Consider the following 25,892-nt stretch of genomic DNA (forward strand, 5'->3'; position numbering starts at 1 on the left):
GATAGTGACGGTGGAGTGGTCTCCACACACACACACAGATGGGATAGTGACGGTAGAGTGGTCCCACACACACACACAGATGGGATAGTGACGGTAGAGTGGTCCACACACACACACACAGATGGGATAGTGACGGTAGAGTGGTCCACACACACACACAGATGGGATAGTGATGGTAGAGTGGTCCACACACACACACAGATGGGATAGTGACGGTAGAGTGGTCCACACACACACAGATAGGATAGTGATGGTAGAGTGGTCCACACGTACATATGTAGAGTGGTTACAGAAAATGTTTACTGTGACCACATATCATTTGTAGACAACAGATCAGTTTTCCCTGTTACTCTTCTGATATGAATCAAAAAAGACATAATACAACACATCAAGATAACCAGTCCTCTCTCTGATAACACCAAATTCTATCAAAGCAAATCAATACATAATTCTCTTCCTGTTCTTGAGTTGTCAACTAGTATACAGGTTTAATGTAATTTTGCCAATTGTTGTGCCTTTCCCGAGACATTCAACAGGTATTACAAATACGAAGTGTAAGATTGTTTTAAAAAAATCACATTTATATCTACTTATAAATGTGATTTGTTTGTACATTTAAAGTAAAACTTAAGACTAAATCAACAAATTGAGAAAGTCCTAAATAGTAATAAATATTAATGAAATAGTTAGGAGAGGTGGAAAGTTACTATGGTTACCTTGTGTCTCATCAATTCACCCTTATAAAATTTAGTATTTTCGTACATTATCCCTTTGTGTCTGAAGTTGTATGGTTAAAAACTAAACTTGTATGGAGATCATTTTATCGTAAGACAAGAATGTTTTCAAGGTAAAATATTACATCTATTATTTAGCATTCTAACAATGAAAAAGGTTTATTCTACTCATTTTAGTCAAGAATATCAGATACTAGTTGTTTTTTTTAGCTTTTCCTAAGCCTAATACAATTATTATTCACTAGGTAAATCATCAGAAGAATATAGAAGACAATTGGGAAGGTTCGGTGTAACGGGTGATCTTTCTTTGCAACCTATTGCAAGTCTTTCTGGTGGTCAGAAGAGTAGGGTTGCTTTTGCTGCAATGTCCATGCTTTTGTAAGTAGTAATTATGGACAGTTTATACACTTTTGTGAACAAAAAATTCAATGGCTTTTCTAAGACTAGGATTAAAAGAATGAATTTTCAAGGATAATCTTTAAATCTTTAATGATTTAGACAGTTATACATTAATTTCTGTATTGCGTATTGGATTATAAAAGGATAATCTTTAATGATTTAGACAGTTATACATTGTTAATTTCTGTAGTGCGTATTGGATTATAAAAGGATAATCTTTAATGATTTAGACAGTTATACATTGTTAATTTCTGTAGTGCGTATTGGATTATAAAAGGATAATCTTTAATGATTTAGACAGTTATACATTGTTAATTTCTGTAGTGCGTATTGGATTATAAAAGGATAATCTTTAATGATTTAGACAGTTATACATCATTAATTTCTGTAGTGCGTATTGGATTATAAAAGGATAATCTTTAAATGTTTAATGATTTAGACAGTTATACATCATTAATTTCTGTATTTCGTATTGGATTATAAAAGGATAATCTTTAAATGTTTAATGATTTAGACAGTTATACATTGTTAACTTCTGTAGTGCGTATTGGATTATAAAAGGATAATCTTTAAATGTTTAATGATTTAGACAGTTATACATTGTTAATTTCTGTAGTGCATATTGGATTATAAAAGGATAATCTTTAATGATTTAGACAATTATACATATTTAATTTCTGTATTTCGTATTGGATTATAAGAGGATAATCTTTAAATCTTTAATGATTTAGACAGTTATACATCATTAATTTTTGTAGTGCATATTGGATTATAAAAGGATAATCTTTAATGATTTAGACAATTATACATCATTAATTTCTGTATTTCGTATTGGATTATAAAAGGATAATCTTTAAATGTTTAATGATTTAGACAGTTATACATCATTAATTTCTGTATTTCGTATTGGATTATAAAAGGATAATCTTTAAATGTTTAATGATTTAGACAATTATACATCATTAATTTCTGTAGTGCGTATTGGATTATAAAAGGATAATCTTTAAATCTTTAATGATTTAGACAGTTATACATCGTTCATTTCTGTAGTGCATATTGGATTATAAAAGGATAATCTTTAATGATTTAAACAATTATACATCATTAATTTCTGTAGTGCGTATTGGATTATAAAAGGATAATCTTTAATGATTTAGACAGTTATACATCATTAATTTCTGTAGTACATATTGGATTATAAAATAAACCTTAATTCTAGTAAATGTATGATGTCAAATGCATGCTATAGAATCAATTAGAATTTTATTTAACCCTCTTGCTGTTTGCTTGGTAGATTACACCGACCTCCTGACCCCAAAATAACAATCAGAGTTTTAATACTCTAACTTTTAAAATGTTTTGTGTATCTTCACAAAATTTCCAAAGCTTTGATTAAACATTACAAGTCTTTTATAGACAAATCAGAATTTTTAATGATGTATTTTTACTAAACATTTGTCTGCAAATGCATAGAGCTGGAATGTTGACCGCTCCAACTCCAAAGTGATTTTCATGGAAAGATTTAAAATACTTTATCTGAAAGTTTCGAAATTTCATTTGTGTAATCTCTAAAATCTCCTAAATAAATATTAAACTTTTTGTATCCAGAAAAACTATATATTTTATCCATTATTTTCTCTACCTTAACTCTTTAAGGGGTTGGTTGATTTGTCTGACCTTGTAACCACCATAAAAAGAAAAGGAAATAACTTGAAATTACCCTTTTATTTCTTTATAGAGTGATTGCAAACTGTAACAGGAAACCACAAATATATAACCTAATTAGCTTAAAGCTCTTAACAGTATACATTTGTTTCAATCTAAATTTAAATTTTTTATTGCCCTTCGAACTGTTTAAGTAATAACTCTGCCACACAAGTTGTAAATCACTTGGCAAATATGTAGTTCATGTTACTGTATCGAATTATGTAATGCACGAGCTGCTTTTGGACATATCTTGTGAATAATTTTTAATATTTCATTATCTTACCTAATCTAACCTAACAAGTTTCCAGTTTTTATGTTTTATTTACTTTTATAATAATAGTAATAAATAAAGAATACACGTGAAAAACAAGAAATACAGTATTTACCTGGGTCTTTTGTTTTTCTGCTGTCAACTGTCGATGAAACTTAAGCCTACTTTTTTATGCTAATTGTACTACTACACTAAATAATTTGTATTTAATTAAATAATGCACCTAAGGACACAGAATAATAACACGAACAAAGCAAACAATGTTCTATAACTATGATAATTTTTCTGGCTTTTTAACTATGCGATAAGAGCCTTTAAAAAATTGAGCTAAGCCTGTCCATGTGATTCCCATGAGAAAATTTTTCGAAATGGAGGTGATATAGACTATTCTCTGTACATAAAACAAGGTAATATAATATTTCATTTGATAATTTAAAACTTTGACTTTCTATTGTTGGTTTATAAATAATATAGTATAAAACATCGGTAAGAGAGCTATTAGCAATTTGTGAAAGAGAGGATGTGACAAGTGAGTCTGGTTTTCTAGTCTTTTAGATATTTTCTTGTAAAATTTGGAACTTAAAACATTTGTAATACGCCACCACAATTATACACCATAGTATGATAATGCAAGCATTCCCCATAGTAATCACAGTCATACCTTGTACAATATCACGAGCATTCCCCGTAGTAATCAGTCATACCTTGTTGTACAATATCACGAGCATTCCCCGTAGTAATCACAGTCATACCTTGTTGTACAATATCACGAGCATTCCCCGTAGTAATCACAGTCATACCTTGTTGTACAATATCACGAGCATTCCCCGTAGTAATCACAGTCATACCTTCTTGTACAATATCACAAGCATTCCCCGTAGTAATCACAGTCATACCTTCTTGTACAATATCACAAGTATTCCCTGTAGTAATCACAGTAATACCTTGTACAATATCATGAGCATTCCCTGTAGTAATCACAGTCATACCTTGTACAATATCACAAGCATTCCCCGTAGTAATCACAGTCATACCTTCTTGTACAATATCACAAGCATTCCCCGTAGTAATCACAGTAATACCTTCTTGTACAATATCACAAGTATTCCCCACAGTAATCACAGTAATACCTTCTTGTACAATATCACAAGTATTCCCCATAGTAATCACAGTCATACCTTGTACAATATCACGAGCATTCCCCGTAGTAATCAGTCATACCTTGTTGTACAATATCACGAGCATTCCCCGTAGTAATCACAGTTCATACCTTCTTGTACAATATCACAAGCACTCACTGAAGTAAATAGTCGCAACTCTGTACATTGTCACAAGCACATGTAGTTGGTACCAGTGTTTAGCATGCTGGATCTGAGGTTACATGGTTTAAGCCATATTACTGCCAACTTGGACAACTTGAGAAGAGCACCTCAAGTGTTGGCAGTAGGTGTTGACTTCCCTCTTGTCTGTAATTTCAAAATCAGGGATGGTTAGGCTTAACTTTTTCTTGAAGTGTCATGCTTGTTTACTTCAACTGTGTATGGTTTAATACAAAACTCTGTATGCGATATATATTTTCAGCCCTAACTTTCTTATACTTGACGAGCCTACTAACCATCTCGATGTTGAGACCATTGAAGCTTTAGGAGAAGCATTAAACAAATTCACGGTAAGATTGCTGTGGTGTTATAATAGCTCAGGTGAAATTAACAAACAAATTTTCATGTTATTTTTGCTTGATTATTAATAATGTTTTTTTATTCAACATTTTAAATATTTAAAAAAATGTAGTACGTGTTTATTAATTATTGTAGTTTCTACGTTCAATTAGCTTTAACTCATTAAACCAGAGCGGACGCTTATAGCGTCTCCCCAAAAATCCCGATTTTTATGCCCATCAGACAGTGCCCGATAACATTTGTCTCTTTGCTCTTTGGCTGAAAACTAATCTAAAACATATTATTATCCACAAAATTATGAAATTTGAAGTTTTATGAGGTATGGTGTTAATTATTAAGAAATTGTGTAAATAATTCCAGTAGAATGTGCAAAAAATTACAGGTTTAAAGAGTTAAGCTACGTACGTATTTAGCTTTTGTCATTGTGGATTGGAATCCTTGAAAATGAGGCCTGTAGAACAATAACAATATTGTAAAAAAATCTGTGTAATTAATTGTTATTGTTGTATTTGTAATAATTAATTCTGATAAAATATAAGAAAATCTTGTATTTAACTGTAAATAATTTCTCGTACATTGACTTAGGCTAGAGTAAAGCTTATGAATTGTACTCTTACAGGGAGGAGTTGTGTTGGTATCCCACGATGAGCAACTAATTCAGTTGGTATGCAAGGAGCTGTGGGTGTGTACAGAAGGAACCGTACATACTATAGAAGGGGGTTTTGTAGAGTATAGAAGAGCTGTAGAAAATGAATTGGCTGCCCAAGCTTAATGTGGGAAAAGAAGCTGTAAGACACAATAGGTTTAGCATTCGTGCGAGCATCTTTTGTTATTTTGTCTATAATTATAATACGTTTCACTTACATGTGTATATATATGTATATATACCGAATTGTGTATTAAATAGTTGGCATTATTCATGATGATGAAAAAATTGTCTGTTGTGAGAAAGTATTTTATACGATAATAAAGACTCGTTAGTAAAAAAGAAAGGTCTGTTTACCAGACTTATTTTAAAGTCATTTTGAATGTTAACTTGAAAGTTGTTGGTAATTTGTGTCCAAAGTTGTCACAATTTAGTTAAAGTAAGAGATGCTTTGCAATACCAGAATTTTTCTTAATTTTTTTATATAATTTTGTAAGAACTTTCTTATTCTATCAAATGTGACAGGTGACCAAAAATAATTTTTCTTTCTTTGTCAAGAGATAAAGCATTGGTGGTGCAGAAATGTTGTGTCTTACAGTTTTGGTGTTTTAGTGAAAATAAATGTAATAAAATAGAAAAATTGTTTTGAAGGAATAACAGTAAAGCATGTTTTACTGTGATTGCTGGTGCAACTTTAAAGGATGACCATGTGACCTACAGTACTATATTTATCGTTTGGTTAATAACCTGTTTTAAAGATAAATCAAGCCTATATTATTTATATAAATATTTGTTTTTTTTCAATATTATGTATTTTGAATTATCTCCACTTGATAAAAACCATGTGATCCTTCACAGTGTGATGCTTGAGTTCTTTAAACACAAGGCCTGAGTTAAGTATTTTAGTGACCCTTTTAAAATATCATCTGGCCCAGTCACAATTTCCATTTGTGAGGTTGGGTTTGTGTACCAGTGAAATATCACTACAGACTGACCAAAAAAAAAAATGATGAAGAAGTGATCATTCTTGACAAGTGTTCAGTATATTTGATCACTTTTTCGATTGTTGAATGTATACATTTTACCAGAAAACTATGACTGCTTGATACAATTTTGAAATTGTGCCTTAATTGTTGACATGTTAGCTTTTATTTTTAAGAGTTTTATTTGATAATATTTTCTGAGTACATCAGACATTACAATCTGATTGGTTTAACAAGATCAAAGTAATTGTACATTTTCACATTCTGCACTTGGGAATGAAGTCGATAGAAGCTCTTTTAAATAAGAATTACTTTAGATAAAATCACCTGCTTTTAATTAGAATTTTATGTTTATTAGTAGTTGCTATGACAGCCTTTCATATGAATGTGATACTTTAAGGATTTTATTTTACTTTTTTAATTTCTGTTACTAGTATGCCACAAGTTCTTGATTTTCTAAAAGACAGTGTGTTGGCATGAGACTCTTAGCTTGAAGTTTACTGGCAACAGCTGTTTCGAGCAAAGATTATAGCACAGTTCACAAAGATTGGCTATTTCCAAGGTGTGTAGTGAGCAAACGGCTTGACTTCACAGAAAGTTAGTTATCTGATCAAATCCAGTTTCTACAACTTTCAAGAAACCAACTTTTCTCGTTCAGTAAGCTATTTAATGATTAACAGTGTCACTTGTGTGTGTGTGTGGGAGAGAAACATGCATCAGGAATAAACCATATAAATAGAAAAAAATTACGTGAAATAAAATTTCTCATCCATATACAGTGAACTTAAGTTGAAATATATATAGGTATACCTTTTGTTTATTATTTCTTTAGTGGCTACACACTCAATCACTGAATTTTACAGCATGTCTGTATAGTGAGTATTTGGTTTCGTAAGTATTAAAATAAACGTGTATGTCTATCGGTTTCTAATCAACCATATAAGCAAATGGGGTAAACAGAGTTTGCGGGTAAATGTGCTGTTCTTTTTATTTTTTTTTATTGTTACTTTTTCTGTGTGACGTGAATCAAACGTTTACTTTGTATACATGGATGCCTCGTGATTTAAATTCATTCTTTCCAAATATATATTTAATATATTTCTGTCCTTGCCATGGAAACTGTATGGTAACATACCCATTAACTTGTAATTGCTGATTAATAGTACACCCCAAGTAATGAATATATAAGGTTAACATCAATCAAAAATTAAACTACACAAATTGATTTGTCATCAGCTTAACACTGTTTACGATGTATGTTGTTCTTAAAATTTTGTTTTCGTGGCATTGTTACGTGTAGGAATTTTTTATTATTATTAATTCGTTCAGTATATTTTTCATACACAAATATCTCGTTGAAGGTTTAAGCGACAGAATAGAACTGAATCATTTTTGACCTCATTAACTCCCTCTAACAAATGAATAATCACCTGAATAAAAATAGTAGTTTATTAAGTGTTAGTTCGATGTTCATATTACACCCGGGTATTCAATGTTTCTGTAGATAATCGTGTTTGACAAGTACTCTAATTGCAAACACACAAGTTGCTTACTATATTTACATTTCTAAGTACACCAACAGAATGTAAACGTTAGAAATAGCCTCTAATTTTTTGGCTTGTTTTATATACCTTAATAGTAGTTTACTAATAACTTGAAAAAAACTATTTATTAGAATTAAAAGATAAGTTTTAATGATAATAAAAAAAATCTAAGCACAAAAAAGTGTACAAAATTTTGTTGACGACGATCTGTCATCCTAAATTTATCAGAACCCTTAAACCTATAAATTTTCGACCATTCTTTTATTTACGATACTCGAATGTACTACGTAGACGGTGTTTACATATTTAAAAATCTGTATACGCTGCGTGAACATTTTTATGTAGTTCAGACCTTGGGGATATCGATTGACTTTAAAATGAGCTGATATCAATTGGTTTTGTTCATGAAATCCGAAGTGAAAATGGTATTTTAGAAGAACGTGTTAAAAAAAATCAACTATAAACATATTCCTGAATACTATCGATGTGCTAAAAATCAAACAACACATTGTTGCGGTTACGTCGTCGCCATGGCAATCGTTAGCTCGTGGTACGAGGATTTTGGTCGTTAGGGGATAACGGAGGGAAAACATGAAGTTTGTCATCGGCTAGCATGTACGTCAAATGCGTTGCTTGTCAGATTTTCTTAACTTCCTGTGTTTTTCACCAGTTTTTAATATAATTTTTTTGAACAAATGCCACACAAAGTAGACTTCAGAGTGGTCCAGGTGTCCGGAGAAGATGAAAATTACCTGGCAGCCGAACTTAACGAACATGACCCAACAACTAAAGGATGGCAGTCCAAACGGTAAAAACATATTTACGCTTACGTAACACTAATGATTAGGTTTTTCAGACTAAGTTGCCTTTATTTTTGTAATAATGTAATTTCCTTCATTTTAAATATTTAGGAGGGAGAAAATAATCGGTTTTAGATTTTCTCTCATTTTTTTAATTGATAAATGTTCTGGTTTAGAATTATCTGAACTGTTGGTTTTAATTGCAGAATGAAAAACTTTGAGTGATTAATTTTCAAAATTATTTGCAGTGTTATAATTTATACCACCTGTTTAACTTGAAAAAATAAAATACTTCAGTCAACCTAGTTTGGAATATGTACACTGGTGCCTTTTACGTATGACTCCTAAATTTATCGCATCAATTTTAATTGTTCTTTGGAAAGACAAAAGCATTTATTATTTTTACATATTCGTTAATTTCAAAATAAGACTCAATGATTTGTTTTCATTGCAGACCAGGTTATTAATTCCCTCTGTAACATTTCGTGCTAGTGTTACTAAACTGGGGCTAGACTTCGGATTGGAAGGGCCAAGGTTCGGGCCGCGATATGCTGCTGAACACGCTCTGCGTTATGACTGTGCCTGTAAATCCCGCTAACCAGTTAATAGTAGTCATGTAGGCGTTGAGTGCTTCTAACTGGTTGCCCTCCCCCTGGGCAACAGTTCCACAGCAGGAGTGGATCTGATCTGTCTGTTTATCTCGTATATCGCCGTTTACATTGAAAACACTAAGACTAAATATGGTAGCATTGTATTTGATTAAGTAACACCATACAATAAATAAGGTAGATAGTTCCATTATTTTAGAATATTCTGATAAAAAGCCGTATTTGAACAGTAAAGAATTAATTGATTTGAATAATTATCAAACTAATTAACACTAGAGCTGATGTATACTCAACTGGTTAAACAAACAACAGATAAAAAGTACCTGCCCTGTACTAAAGCAGAAATAGTTTTTATGAAGATTAACCATAGGCGTCATCGGATGCAATTGTATTTCATAGTTCCGTAAAATTAAATCTAGTGGTGCAAAAAACTGCCGATCGTGGCGTTGTGATTTTATATTTATAACCTCTTTCGTTTGGTAATATATTTCTTCAATCTGACATGAAACTTACTAAAAAGTAAGTGGTGGGCAGAGTACAGATAGCCCATTGTGTAGTTTTGTGTTTAATTACAAACAAACACATTTAACTTTCTATAAAGGGCTCATCACTAATATTGCGCAAGGTCTAAGGCACTACATTCAACTTGCTAAAAAGCGGCCTGATGCCAGTGACATACTGACATGGCAGCAACAGCGTAGTTACGGGTCCACTAATCAAAGAGGCCCGTGGAATTATAATATTAACTATGTGGTGACGAACGAGCAGCTTTCAGAACCAAGTAAAATACGTACTCGTCAAAGAATATACAATTAGGGCTGAAAAATATGTTACAGCAATCTTTAAACACTTATGTAATTTGCCTCACGGTATTTTGGACAAATTTAAACTATATATAACTTTCGTCAAGAGAACGGAAATACACAGATAGCCCATTGAGTAGCTTTGCGCCTAATAACAAGCTTAGCCTAATTAAATTTTTTCTGGGTTACGAAACGGCTCCGAGTACATTCTAAAGCGAAATACAGAAGAATAAAGATACATTCTGCAGTCAGAGTTCGTTCTTTTAACTTATTTAGTATATATAAGTTACATGTTAAGCAAACAAACGTATATTCTTCTTTTGGCAAAAAAAACTTTAAATTAATACAATAATTCTTTGATTTGTGTTGAAAATCATATCTGTTGACCGATAACTATTTTTTGTCTGAATTCCTTTTTGTTGTATTTAGGTATCCCCATTATCCTCAAGAACTGGTTCTTAAGCTCGAAACAAAAACTAAGATTTACAAGTTACAAATCCTCTCCCATCAGTACCTTATTGGTAAATATTAATGTTTATTTATTTTAATAAACTGACGTGCAAAAAGCCAAGTGTGTATAGCATACTTATATTGACGTTATTAAACTAGAGTGTGTGTGTGCTTTTAATTTTTGACTTTGAAAACGAAAACTTTTTTTATGTGTGTTTTAGAATATCTATCTATCTATGTGTTATATGTTTTTTTATAGTTTTGAGTTATACTGTGTAAACTAGATGAGTTTATCAGTGGTTATGTCGTGTAATAATATAAAACAACTAGTTTTTATCATGCAGTTATACAAGGCATACCAGGAGTAGTGAACCCTTTTTCATAGCATATCAAGTGGAACATGTGTCGTCGTAAAAACGAATAACGTCACCCAGTCAAATATGTGATGCGTTACTCTTGTCAACAGCGAGCAAATAATACTGAAACGAATAAATATATTAGGCTTAACTATCAATGTCTAAAAGATGTGTGAAATATCATTGTGTTAATATAGTTCAATCACAATAATTATCAAGAACGTAGTTGTTATGCTGTTTAATTTGGAGTTTAAAATAAACGTCGATTATCGTGTTCAGTACATTAAAACGTATGACACCATTTATAAAGAATTTGTTTACACGTTTTTTATTGGTTAATTATAGTCAACAACTCCTATATAGTCAGAGTACTAAATTGCCATTTTAAGCAAATTTTACTCGATTCACGAAGTTTATTATTATTTAAAACATTAATTTGAACAAAAAAAGTTCTGATTTCTTATTCAACTTTTAACAGGGTTACTTTTGGCAACTGATCATATTTTCAGTTACGTCGTAACTTTATCAGCCCCAGCAGAAAATTCAATATTTTGGAAGCTCGTCAGTATTTAGAAAATTTTACTAGTTGTTGAACATTGTTAGCGGAATTAAAAGCTCGTCAGTATTTAGAATAGCTCAAAAACTGTTTCACATTGTTAGCGGAATTAGAAGCTCGTCAGTATTTAGAATAGCTCGAAAATTCTAAATACTGACGAGCTTCTAATTCCGCTAACAATGTGAAACAGGCTCACCAGTATTTAGAATAGCTCAAAAACTGTTTCACATTGTTAGCGGAATTAGAAGCTCGTCAGTATTTAGAAAATTTTACTAGTTGTTGAACATTGTTAGCGGAATTAAAAGCTCACCAGTATTTAGAACAGCCCAAAAACTGTTTCACATTGTTAGCGGAATTAGAAGCTCGTCAGTATTTAGAAAATTTTACTAGTTGTTGAACATTGTTAGCGGAATTTTACTAGTTGTTGAACATTGTTAGCGGAATTAAAAGCTCACCAGTATTTAGAATAGCTCAAAAACTGTTTCACATTGTTAGCGGAATTAAAAGCTCACCAATATTTAGAATAGCCAAGAACTGTTTAAAATTCTTAGTGGAATAGAAACACGCCAGTAATTAGAATGGATTTTTGTTCTCTCAGAATTAGTTTTTTATTTTATTTTTAATTACAAGTAGAGTAATTCTGACATTTTAGATTTTTTCCGACTTATTTTTCAAATAGCCTCCAAAATAGACTTACTCTTCGGTACACTACCAAAAGGTGAAGAAGATGTACCAGATGAGCCGAAAATAAGATCTGAACGAAAACCAAAGGTTCCTCGAAACGTAAAATGGGCAAATGTAGGGTAAGCATATTTTGTATTTTGATTACTTCATAATCTTTATTTGCCCGGCATGGCCAGGTGGTTGGTTAGGGTGCTCGACTCGCAATCTGAGGGTCGCGGGTTCGTGGGGGCGTTATAATGTGACGGTTAATCCCACTATTTGTTGGTAAAAGTAGTAGATCAAGAGTTGGCGGTGGGTGGTGATGACTAGCTACCTTCCCTCTAGTCTTTCACTGCTAAATTAGGGACGGCTAGCGCAGATAGCCCTCGTGTAGCTTTGCGCCAAATTCTAAACAAACAAACAAACAATAATCTTTATCTAACCGGTTCTTGCACGATTACACATATGATGCACGAGGACAGGAATGATACTAAACTTTTCGATGTATTACTAGTTATAATGACCAAATATTCACTTTAAAATGGTCGTTGGTCTTTATTCAATTATGCGTGAAAATGTTAAAGTTTTTATGCTATTTCAAGAAAACGTAACCCCTTTTTTTAATTGATCAGATTTTAACTAGATTTCAATTAACTCTGCGCATATCTGTGTTCGTACCCCCAAGTGGTTCAGTTCAGCTCAAGTCGCTAAAAACCGGGTTTCGATACTCGTAGTGGACACAGCATGGTGTAGCTTTGTGCTTAATTAATCAACAAACAAACAGGAGTGGCCAAACTGTATGAGTTGTACTGTACGTCTTAATATAAGGATTTAGAGTTCTAACCATTCTGTTTTTATTCAGCTTCATAAGGCAGTGTTTTACAGTTTGAAACCAATTCTATTGGTGATAAATAAATAAAAATGGGGATCACTAATTTCTTTTCTTTTATATATATTATATAACATTTTAACACCTCTCTCCCCCCGAACTTGGAAATCATCTTCGAAAGAAGACATTTTTTCCCGTGCCTTGTTTGCGAAAAATTAACTTTCTTTTCAAAAGCTCAAAAATGGTTCTTGTGTTTCGTTTGGGAATCAGTATTAACCAGATCCTCAATTCGCATACTCTGGTGGCACAAATTTTGGAGAAACTAATACTATAAATGGGACCACTAAGTTAATAGGGCGACGTGAACTTGAAGGGCTGTTATCCCCAGCCCACAGCGAAACGATTTTTAACTGTACTTTTTGTTTGTTTTAGAGCAAAACCACATTGGGTTATCTGCTCTGTTCACCGTGGGGAATCGATCCCTGAATTTGAACGTTGTATCCGTAAACCTAGTGCTGTTCCACCGGTACACTTTTAACTACGTTTACCGTGTGTATTTTTGTTTGTGTTTGTCTCCTGGTAACATCTTTGTCGCTTTCACGCTACGCGCCTCTCAAAACCAGCTAATTAGCCAAGTTTTACTATTGTAATTCACCGACCTTGATATGAGAGCTAAATCAATATACATGAAATAAAAAATAAACATGTATATTTAATAAAACGAAGTTACTTTCAATAAATAAATTTGTGTATCTCGGGGTTCATTTTACTGATTAAAATTGTTTTCGTTATCCCCTCTTAGGATCGAGTTAAAACTGAAGAATCCTGGACATTAAATTGTCTTGATGGCAAGAGATTCTTTAATAACAACTCATCTTGTTTTTCATTAGAGGCTAGAAAAATGGCATGCTAGAATGTTGTTATGTAATGGGAATACAGTACCATTAGAAGTTCACCAGTATTTAGTATTGTCACTGACAAATACTGTTTCGAGTGTTTTTCTTTTTTGTGTGTCTTTGTAATTAGTGTATGTTTATTTAATTTATGTAAGTTACATTGGAGTGTAATAGACATATTAATACTAGTAATTTTGTAGTTACGGTTTGTATTTTAGTGGAATGCTCCTGAAGACGTAAAGCGAAACGTAGATTGTTTAAATGACATACTAAAAATTGATAATTAGGCCAAGTACTTGTTTTCAAAGGGACTATGTTAAACAGAAGTCTTGTTTTTTTCATTTTTTCATCAAAAAGATACAGAATTTATGACAAATAAGTCAACTGTTTCCATCTCATTTTTGTTCAGAAGTCTTCTTTGTTTCTTTATATGATCGAAAAACGATAATTAAGACAAGGGAAAAAAATCACCAAAAGGCGGCTGACAAAAAAAAAAAAAAAGGAAGCGTACGGAGGCGCTAAAACGTATATATTTTATTTTATTTGGCCTTATAAAGTCTTTTATTCCTAGTGTTAAGTAGTGTATGATTCTTTCTTGTATGTTGTATAGCTTTGACAGGTATATTTATAAAGTTAGTAGGAGAATCCTATACAGGAGAGTATAGCATACCCTGAGTTTGGGCACAGAAAGTCACTCAAGTAGCACGTTAACTTTCCCTGTTTTGCAATGTAAGCACACACAAGTCACTGATTAGCAGTTAACCAACTTTTTTACATGGAAGATAGTACGTGACATCCACAAATTGAAAGCTCTCTTTCTTGTTGGGGGAATGGGATAAGGGTTAGTGACAACCAATCCTAAGAGCTCAACTCCCATTGTATACAGATCTTGCATGTTGAGTGCATTAATGTACAAAGTTGACTTTATCAGTATATTTAGTTATTGCATAAAAAGCTGGGTTTGCTCCTGTAAGAAGGGATTCGATGCAGTGGTGAAGGGTGATATATTTTTAAAGTGTTAACTTGTCTTATTTAAACTTTAGACCCCTTTTATGTATCTGGTGAAACTCGTAAGACTTGTTCAACTTTGTATGTTTGTATTAATGAGTTGAGCATTATTTTTGCTTGAATTTGAGTGCAAAGTTAACACTAGTTTAACTTGCAGTAAGTGGACTTATAGTTTGATTCAGTTTTGAGCTTAGTCTTTGGTCAGAGATAGAGGATTCAGATTTAACCCGTTGATACATTTCCTGACGTTTCTCTAGTTATTGTGGTTATTATTCTTATCTGAATGAGAAAACAGTATATGTGTAAGTACAATATAAGTTAGAAAAACAGTAATGGTGATCAAAGTTTTTGTTCCAATGAAGTTTCTACTAGTTAAGTCAGCTTGGCAAGGTCTTAATACTTAGAATGCTAAGTTAGGTCAGGAATATTATATACTTGGAAACATATTTTATTTAAACTTTAAACATATTTCTTTTACCAGACTGTTGTTGTTGTTGTTATTGTTTGTTATTAAGCACAAAGCTACACAGAGGGCTATCTGCCCACCACGGGTATCGAAAGACCCGGTTTCTAGCAGTATAAATCTGCAGACATACTGATGTGCCACTGGGTTTTTTTACCAGACCAGCTACTTTAACAAGTAAGATTACTTTGCTGTATTCATCAGCTGGATTTTTGCTTTATCATATCCATACAAATTTGATGAGTGAGGCATGTTTTCATATTTACTAGAAAAGCCACAAGCTCTTTGTTTTTAATCACGTACAAAGTGTTAACTGTCGGTCAGATTAAAATCGACTTCATGTGATGTATACATAAACACTAACATCTGAGGATGTGCGTGTGTTATTGTTTTATTTATAAGAAATTTTATGATGTTACTTTACACATATCACCTGTTTTATTGTACTTCATTAGACAGATGTCTCTTAGTGAAAATGTTGAAACTGACTACAAGGCCAGAGAACTAAAGTCTGCACTCTTGGACTCAGCAGCTCTGTACATCAAACTAGTGTTTCATCAGAACCATGTTAATAGATTCAACACCTACAGTCAGGTAGGACTTGTCGTATGTATATACTGGTCAACAGTGGTTCAGATTAATGTAAATTCTAGTCATTAGTGGATTAGAATAATATAATCACAAGGTAATAGTGAGCTGAATATAAATAACTCAATAATGGTTGAAATAATATAACTTTCTGTATCTTGAGCATGATTCTTTAAGGTTCAATCCCATAAAAAAATAAGTGTTATTTTGTTCACTAATGTTTAATCAACAATATATATATTACATTCTTGCAATCCATGCCATGAGTGTATGTCTACAATCAACAAATTAATATCACTTATATATGCTGTTATATTGCTTGTATAGTTCAACAATCAAATTCACGAATACACAATGGAAATTAATATAGGATAGTTAAATTCCTATTTAGAGAAACTATGCTGAGAAAACATTCAGGTACATCAACACATTCCTTTACTATACCTTTAGGATATATCGCTATACCTTTAGGATACATATTTATGTTACACAAGTCCTACCCAACTGTAACTTGTAAGTATTTATACACATAACCTAACACTCGCTATACCTTCAGGATACATATTTATGTTACACAAGTCCTACCCGACTGTAACTTGTAAGTATTTACACACATAACCTAACACTCACTAAACCATTTGGATACATATTTATGTTAATCTGAACCACTGTTGACTAGTGTTAACATTATATGACCCCAAAATAAATTGGTCTCTAACACTGTGATCCATTTATAACACTGGCCAGTGCATATATATTGTTTTGACCCACATATGACTTCTTCTGTGCAATAATGTGATCAGTTATTGCTATTTTATATATTACTTGACCTATCATTGACCACATTGTTGTAGGGTTGTAAGCTATGTTATTGATATAGATGTTTGTATTGTTGTTTGGCCAGTGGGAAATTTCACATTACAAGATAAGCATGGCTTGAGAACTAGACCCATCTTGAAGGTTTAAGAAAATATTTCACCAGTATAAAAATATAATGTTAAACATTGGATTTCAATATCTGTATTGGGCACAGCACAAATAGCCAATTGTGTAGCTTTGTGCGTAAACAAACATTTAGTATTGTTTGCTAGAGGGAGTTTTGACATGACATAGTATAGGGTGAATACAGGCTAGGCACACCCCACCCCCCCATTTTGAAAATAAAATCAAAATAATTGCAAAAATTATATCTTAGAGGGGGGGAAGAATGTAGTGGTATTTCATATTAAATTTTTAAAAAATAAAAAAGCAATAAAAACATCTAGCAACCATTATAACAAATCTAAATAACCCATTTAACTCCTACCAAAGAAGTCCCGAAAACTCTTCGTTTACATTCAGAATCATCACACCTATCTGTTTTCAAAATCCTGGATCCTCCACTGGTGATGTGTAGTTTCTAGAAATTTTTTAGTATTGTTCACTAGAGGGGTTTTTGACATGACATAGAATAGGGTGATGTGAGGTTTTTACAAATTTTCTGAACTTGTACATTTGATATGACATACACGTGATATCATAAAGTTTTTAGATATTTTGGGAAAACTACTGTAATATTAGTGTGTTATTTAGTAAACGAAATAGTTAGTGGATCCGTTACAGTGTTGTTGATCAACTACTGATTTGATACAATGGAAATTTAACAAGTACGTGATTGTGTAGTTATCATTGGCTGGCATCTACATTATAATGACTCATTACTTGGCTCATTGTTGACTAGTGATTAAATTATTTGAACAACTACTGTTTATTGTTTACTTTTATCTATTGATTTATATCCAATCACAATATCTTGTAGAACTTTACATTTTTTTACAAGTGTATTGAACTTTGCATTATTTTTACTGCATAATAAAAAAAAAGAACCCAAACAATGCCAGAAACCATTACAACAGTATTTTTACTGAATGATAAGAAAGAACTTGAACAATGCCATGAACAATTACAACAATATGTTTACTGCATGATAAAAAAAGAACCCAAACAATGTCAGAAACCATTACAACAGTATTTTTACTGAATGATAAAAAATAACTCGAACAATGCCATGAACAATTACAACAATATGTTTACTGAATAATAAAAAAAAGAACCCAAACAATGCCAGAAACCATTACAACAGTATTTTTACTGAATGATAAAAAAAGAACCCAAACAATGCCAGAAACCATTACAACAATAATTTTACTGAATGATAAAAAAGAACTCGAACAATGCCATGAACAATTACAACAATATGTTTACTGAATAATAAAAAAAAGAACTCAAACAATGCCAGAAACCATTACAATGGTATTTTTACTGAATGATAAAAACGAACCTGAACAATGCCATGAACAATTACAACAGTATGTTTACTGAATAATAAAAAAAGAACCCAAAAATGCCAGAAACCATTACAACAGTATTTTTACTGAATAATAAAAAGGAACCCGAATAATGCAAGAAACCATTACAACAGTATTTTTACTGAAGATATTAACTTAGAGTTTCCAACTAATGATAATTTCTTGAGAAATTTGTTTTAAAAATTGACTAGAAATTAGGTCCAAGGCTCTTTGGAAACAAATTCTGAGCTCAAGTATCTTCAGTCAGACATTATTTTATGAATATTTCATCATTTTTGAAGTCGATAGAATAAACATAATACTTTTTGAATTTAATTATTTGTATTTTTAATTTTAGATTGGAGTTATTGCTATCAATATTATTGGGGAAGAGATGATAGCAAAAGAATCGGAGAGTCCAAACATTTTTGTAAGTATTAATAACATGATTGAATAAATCAAGTTGTTTAAACATTTGTTTAACAACAAGTAAAAGCTTGGAATGGTCCATTCTTTCATTGGAGGTGTGAGCCAGACTAGTTTCGGAGAATTCCACTCCTCGTCAGTGACCGTGGACGCCATTAATAACATGCACACAAGCAGTTAGCTAAGCTCTGTTGAAGATGAAATAATTCCCTGTTTATCTCACTTAATAGCATTTACCACAGAATACCAATTATATACTGAACAAAGAGTCTGGGAGGAGAGAAAGGAAGAAGCTTCTTGAATTAAAAAAAAGTTCATCTGTTGTTTTGTATTATTCTATTCCAAAGACATACCTTCTACTGTTAAATCTATACAATCTTGCGTTAATCTAGTCACAGACCCTCTTAAAGTTAAAGAAAGTAACGTAAGTAAACCAGAAATATTGACTTTTTTTTTAAATATTTTATATAATTAATTTCAATATTGAAAATTTTTAATTAAGAAAGCTAAGTTAAAAAACATGCTTTTTTGTGTTGTCCTTATCAGGAAATTTACTTAAATGAACTGAACTTACAATTTTAACAATAGAATATCATGATATAGAAATTTTATAGCACTCACATATGGCTGATGTTTTTTTTTCTCTTTAGAAAGATAAAGAAAATGTGATAAAAAAGTAAGTCATTACTTTACTTCATTTTCATTCAAACACTATATTTGCTCGTCTTTTTCCGAGTTATGTTTAGAATGAAATGGAACATAGCACTTAGTAGATCAATATTATATGATCTAGTCTTTATATTATGTTACATAATTGGTAGACTGTAAGACTAACTTGTTCCTCGTTGTTTGAAATAAGTATTTGACTGACAGTGGATAAACATTAAATTAACAAATTTATGAGTTAAGTGTTTTTTTCTTACATGACCAAGCAATAGTCATTACAAGACACCCCTAAATTCTGCATTAAGGTTATCAAAAACTATTTATAAAATGAATCCTATTTTTCTGATACGTTGCTATCGAAATAAGCATCTTAAAAATGTAATAATATAATTATTCGTGAATAAAATGTTAGGTTTAACCAACTCTTCTTCTTCTTGTATAGTTTATTATAATTATATTTCACAGTTTTTGTTTTTATATTTCAAACTCTAATGTTTTATAATAATAAGGAAATGTGATTTATTTACCGTTACAAGTGACGTCATATCACCTTTGGACGATCTCAGTGTATCACTGTACGTTGAAGGAGAAGTAGTGACATTACTACGAAAACTAGAAGTAAAGAAGCAAAAAGCAATTTCTGGTGAGTTGGAGACAATTTACATTTTCCTGGACATAATATCAGGTATGAGAATTTTTTGCCTGTCTGCAGAATAGCATCTATTGACCATTTCTACGATGATCTCATGATTTATGTGAAATTGATGAGAAAAGTTTTGGGTGGCGGTTTAGTAGTGTAGATTACATCGACCCACTGATCGATCGGTGGACTGTGGGACAAATCTGGATCGTTTTATACCTTCCAAATGTACACATTTAGAGTCGGTCAAAGGTCAGAATGTAAGATTGTTGTTTGTGTCAATAAAATGAAATTTGATTTCCTATATGTATAACGATATCCAACCAACGAAATTTTTACAAATATAGCAAATGGCTGGATGCTTGCATTGTTACAGTAGGGGTAGGAAGCATGTGTTCAAAGTGACAAGAGGAGAAAACTCTTTATGGCAAAAATTACAACCATTGACACCATAAAGAGTTTTCTCCACTTGTCACTTTGAACACATGCTTCCTACCCCTACTGTAACAATGCAAGCATCCAGCCATCTGCTATATTTGTAAAATAAAAATTATTGAAACAAATGATGAGGCTAGAACAAATGAAATTAACAGTGTTGTAAAAGATCGTTTTTTGAGACCTAACTGAAAATGAAAACAGTTGAAATATTAATAGCTATCGGAAACTGGAAATATATGTATTTTTTTCAATTTTGAGCCATTAATTTTTTTTCTAATTAGTTCAAAATGCAAGAGCCTCAAGAGGCTTTGCCCTCTTTACTCCTATAGTTTCTGCCCCAGACCTGGCTGGGAACTCTGGATCTCTGGAGGCTTTTGCTCCTCTTTCCCAATCTCATGATTATAATAATTATTTACTGAAAATTTTAAACATGATTTATTATAGAACCGTTCATGATTGAATTACACAGGCACTGGTGTTTTCTTAAAATGTGTATTGTTAAAATCTGCATTATTAACTGGTATGTAAAATAGTGTTTTATTAGAGAATATTGAATAATTATTGTTGAATAACTATTATTGTAACATATTGTTAAAAATGCACAGTAGTTAACTGTTGTAAAAACTCCTTTATTAAAGAATATTGAAGTCATTGTTGCAAATTAAATTGTTTAGTTAAATAACACAGAATAATTAACTGATGAATAAAACAATGTCTTGTTAAAGAATTGTTGCACATGACAGTGTCTTGTTAAAGAATACTGAAGAGATAAATATTACATTCAAAATGTTTTATTTAAGAATATTTAAAATAACACTAAGTGAAATGTAGGGCAATAAAAAAAAAATTATTGCACAGAGTTACTTCTCTCCATCAACATTAAAAATTAACTGAGTAATTAAATGATATCTTCTTTAAAAAAATTTTAACGTGATATAATGATGAGAAAATACGTTGATCACCTTTAACGCAAACATTGAAGTCAGACAAATGCTAAGTATATACAGATATTAAATACAACAGTTGTGATCGTGGAACTGTCTGGAATGTATCAGTAGAAAAAAAACAACCATTTTCTTCTAATTTTTCTTTCCAGAAGAAAGATTTGTGTATGCAAAGAAACTGAAGAATGCAATGAAAGAATTAAAAGAGGTGAAAATTAATTCGTTTTTTTGTTTTGTTGTTATTATTACTGCAGTTTCTTTTAGTCCTTGACATGGTTCTTAATTTACATGCAGCTGTACATGTTAAAGTCACTTTATGTGTTAGTTATTAATGGATGTACAAATTGGTCGAACATGACCTGGTCATTAGCCTGATGGGCTGAGGACCAGAACGTCAACACTTTGAGTCATGATATGCTACTAAACATTCTCTACATTTTTAGTTATGGGAGCATTACAACACTGACAGTCAGTTCTGCTGTTTTATTAAGATTTGCTGTGTACGTAGCAGGTGATGTTGGAGCATCACAACACTGACAGTCAGTTCTGCTGTTTTATTAACATTTGCTGTGTACGCAGCAGGTGATGTTGGAGCATCACAACACTGACAATCAGTTCTGCTGTTTTATTAATATTTACTGTGTATGCAGCAGGTGATGTTGGAGCATCACAACACTGACAGTCAGTTCTGCTGTTTTATTAAGATTTACTGTGTACGCAGCAGGTGATGTTGGAGCATCACAACACTGACAGTCAGTTCTGCTGTTTTATTAAGATTTACTGTGTATGCAGCAGGTGATGTTAGAGCATCACAACACTGACAGTCAGTTCTGCTGTTTTATTAACATTTGCTGTGTACGCAGCAGGTGATGTTGGAGCATCTCAACACTGACAGTCAGTTCTGCTGTTTTATTAACATTTGCTGTGTATGCAGCAGGTGATGTTGGAGCATCACAACACTGACAGATTTGCTGTGTAGGTAGCAGGTGATGTTGGAGCATCACAACACTGACAGTCAGTTCTGCTGTTTTATTAACATTTGCTGTGTACGCAGCAGGTGATGTTGGAGCATCACAACACTGACAGATTTGCTGTGTAGGTAGCAGGTGATGTTCAGTGTTAGCTCTTTCTCTGGTCAGTCTCTAAATTGGGTACCGCTGTGTCTGAACCCTACTGGTTTCTGACTGGGCTATTTAGCCCACATTTTGCATAAATTACTATTCAGGTTGAAAATACCAAGTGTACAAATACTTTAGAAACTGAATTGGTTGATTTTTTGTATTAAATAATTATTTTTTATATATATAAATTGGTCAACCAATGTCACTGAAGTTGATATAGTTAATTAGTTTTATATATAGATTATGAAGTGCTAAATGTATCAATAAATATTGCTTTTGTTGAATTTCTAGGTCGGAGAAAAACTGGGAAAGTTTACTATTGAAAAACAAATGGCAGTTGAAGTAGAAGATTTTGATAAGGCTCGTGCAAAGAAGAAAGAAATCGATGAGTACCGATTGCAGGCTTATGAAAGACTTGGACTACCAGACTTGCTGGAAATGGATGGGGTAAAATCTTAGTTTTGATACATGCACAAAGACTAACACCTAAGTGCACCCCCATTAAGATTCATTGGAACAGGCCACATTGAGGTCTACATTTTAAGGGTGTTTTTTTAAGCAGTATAGGCATATTTATACAAATATTTTTAAATACCCAAACATATCCCATGATATAAAGAAGAATATGTTAATGTAAGGTTAAGTGCTTGAGATAGAATATTTCAGCTGATAGATTTCTTTTTAAAGTTTCATAAATAAATGGTGTGAATATAGAATTTCAAAAAATTGTTTTTTCCTAATTCAAAACCTCTGTTAATGAATGAATTCTTACTCCTAACTTCAAGCATGGAAATTTGAAATAAGTGATGTGGTGAACTTGGATTACATGCCAAATTGTGTGAGGTTCTTGTAATCATAGTACTGTATATATATATATATTTATTTACTGCTTATTACAAAGTTCAAGAACTGATTTACAGAAATACCTATTGAATTTAGGACGATTAATTTTTTTACTGTTTTTCTGTTGTAATGAATCCTGTGATCTGAAACACTCTTATTTAAATATATTCTAATAATATATATATAAACATAATTCTATGTCTGTATGTTTTGCAGTATAATCCTAACCTCGACATGTCACGAGGAGGTGAGTTGTACCTTTATTATCTGATTTCAGCTATTTTCTTTGAGAGTGGCTCACATACAGCTGGTTATCAATATATATTGGTCATTTTATATGTGCATTTATTTAGAATTTAAAAATTCATGTTAAATATTGAAATGTTGCTTATATCTCATTTAAATATAAAAAAAAATTAATATAACTGTAATGTTAGATTTTTAGATAGATAAATAAATTTGATCTGTTTAAGGAATTATGTATACCTAGTCTTCTAGATATTGAAGTTTATTTGGTTTGTTTTAAACCTCTTCCCTTTTGTTTTTATCATGCCTTTTTTTTTTCAACTGTCATTATTGGAATCTTTAGCCAATAATGTAATCTGTTGCAAGTAAAATTTAAAAAAATATTTTGTATAGAAGAATCAAGAGAACCAAAGAGTGGGTTTAACTTATGTTATACCCACTTTGCATTATCTCTTTTAACGGTGCAGTCATATAGACGTCTTTCTCATATACCATGTGATTTTTTTCATCATAAGTAGAATATGGATAAACAGTTTAAAATGGAAACTGTTTGAATGATACTTTTCTTTAAAAGTTTGAAGTGTAGGAAGTATCTTTATTTTTTTTATCAGAATTAAAACTACCAAAACTGGAGACTGTGAAAACCCCACCGGCACCAAAACCTAAACCACCTACTCCACCACCTGAACCTTCTGACCATCACAGAAAATCACCACCCAATAGTTTTTCAGCTTATGAGGATCGCATCATTCCAGCCTTGAAGAGGTGAATCAATTGAAATATATGTTTATGAACTTCTAATTTGAACTGCTCTAAACTATTGTGCTAATCCTGGTGGTTGTTGTTTACATATGGTGTTTCCACTGACCTAAACTGACCTTAGTTTTTCCTAACAAGAGAGTTAACAGTTAATCATTTTAAGGGTGATAGTTATGACAGGTTTAGTTACGTAACTTAGAAAGAGTCATACGTTGTGTTTGCACTAACATTGTTGTCTAGGCTTTACTAATATTGTTGATGTCACATTACTTGAATCTTCAGTATGTTTCTCGTTGACTGAGTATTGTTGAATCATTGCTCGCATAGTTTGTCGAACATTCCAGGCCTCAGTGAACAAAGTATATATATATAGGTGGCTCATGAGTGCAAGTTAAGAAAGAAGAAAAGTGAAGTAAAGTAAAAAGTAGAGAAAAAGTGCAGTTCAGTCTAGAAAATTAGTTAGCAAAGTTAGATGGCGTGTGAGTGTTTAGCCATAAAGTGCAATATTTTAGAGTTTCACAGTTTAATAGAGATAAGAAGAAGAATTTGTCTTGTCAAAGGGTATTCTTAAGTAATTAAACCCGTCTGTGTGGACTTTGACAAACAGAAGACAATTATTTGAAGTTCAGGATACAACTGTGGTAACCCACAGGATAGCATAAGTGAATTATTCACTGATACTATTGTGATAAAAGCAGAGAAAAATAGTTTGTTTTGTCAATTGGATTCTAAAGTAATTGAATCAGCCTAAGTGGACTTTTGACAAGAAAAAGAATTATTTGGAGTTCGAGATACAACTATGGTAACCCACAGGGTAACGTAAGTGAATTATTCACTGATAAGAATAGAGAAAAATAATTTGTCTTGTCAATTGGATTCTAAAGTAATTGAATCAGCCTAAGTGGACTTTTGACAAAAAAAGAGAATTATTTAGTTTTAGATAAAACTGTGATTTCCTATAGCGTAAAGAATTATTGTATACATGTTTGACTTGTTTTGAATATATTATTTTAAAACAAGTGGATTGTGTGCTATCCTGTTTATTGTTTGAATTTATCGCCAACAAGTCACAGACACCTACTGTAGAACAATCCTCAGCCCACTCATATACATAAGACCCTGACAATGTTCTTTGTAACAAACCTGAACTGAACAGGAATTCCCTGGTGTTCAAGTAGATGCAGTTCTCAAAGATTCAATGCCTAGTACTCTGATTTTACCTTTAAACAAGAGTGTGTTACATATTTAGTTTTATGCTCATTTCAGTATATTAGTTTGCTGTTTTTAGCCATGGCATAGCAGCTCATAGAATGGCTCTGAGTGTTTTTTTTGGTTTCAAATAGCTCATAGCTCCATCATCTCTTGAACAATTTGAGATCGAATTACAGTTTTAGTTTCAGGAGGTCAAACCCTTTCGATTGATGTATTTGACCACGCCCAAGGCCTTGTAGATTATTTTACTCTAATCCTGCCTAAAGGAATTTAAATTTGAGGGTAGG

The 25,892-nt window shown here is 32.0% G+C and overlaps 2 protein-coding genes across 2 annotated transcripts in view; both read left to right on the top strand.

The window, feature by feature from the left end:
* The window catches only part of LOC106468042 (ATP-binding cassette sub-family F member 3-like), a 38,223-nt gene extending 31,934 nt beyond the window's left edge, over positions 1 to 6,289 (top strand). Inside the window, exons 16-18 of the mRNA XM_022396348.1 lie at positions 980 to 1,112; positions 4,693 to 4,780; positions 5,410 to 6,289. Of these exons, the coding sequence (XP_022252056.1) occupies positions 980 to 1,112; positions 4,693 to 4,780; positions 5,410 to 5,562 (374 nt within the window). The 3' untranslated portion in view covers positions 5,563 to 6,289. The remainder of the gene's footprint in view (positions 1 to 979; positions 1,113 to 4,692; positions 4,781 to 5,409) is intronic.
* A 2,225-nt stretch (positions 6,290 to 8,514) lies between these two features.
* The window catches only part of LOC106468043 (centrosomal protein of 104 kDa-like), a 49,850-nt gene continuing 32,472 nt past the window's right edge, over positions 8,515 to 25,892 (top strand). The window contains exons 1-11 of the mRNA XM_022396345.1: positions 8,515 to 8,771; positions 10,604 to 10,695; positions 12,216 to 12,339; positions 15,851 to 15,989; positions 18,669 to 18,740; positions 19,387 to 19,412; positions 19,939 to 20,045; positions 21,577 to 21,632; positions 22,837 to 22,992; positions 23,605 to 23,635; positions 24,246 to 24,399. Coding sequence (XP_022252053.1) covers positions 8,659 to 8,771; positions 10,604 to 10,695; positions 12,216 to 12,339; positions 15,851 to 15,989; positions 18,669 to 18,740; positions 19,387 to 19,412; positions 19,939 to 20,045; positions 21,577 to 21,632; positions 22,837 to 22,992; positions 23,605 to 23,635; positions 24,246 to 24,399 — 1,070 coding nt within the window. The 5' untranslated portion in view covers positions 8,515 to 8,658. The remainder of the gene's footprint in view (positions 8,772 to 10,603; positions 10,696 to 12,215; positions 12,340 to 15,850; positions 15,990 to 18,668; positions 18,741 to 19,386; positions 19,413 to 19,938; positions 20,046 to 21,576; positions 21,633 to 22,836; positions 22,993 to 23,604; positions 23,636 to 24,245; positions 24,400 to 25,892) is intronic.

This window comes from Limulus polyphemus, unplaced genomic scaffold (assembly GCF_000517525.1).
Source record: "Limulus polyphemus unplaced genomic scaffold, Limulus_polyphemus-2.1.2 Scaffold2846, whole genome shotgun sequence".
In the NCBI taxonomy this organism is placed as follows: Eukaryota; Metazoa; Arthropoda; class Merostomata; order Xiphosura; family Limulidae; genus Limulus; species Limulus polyphemus.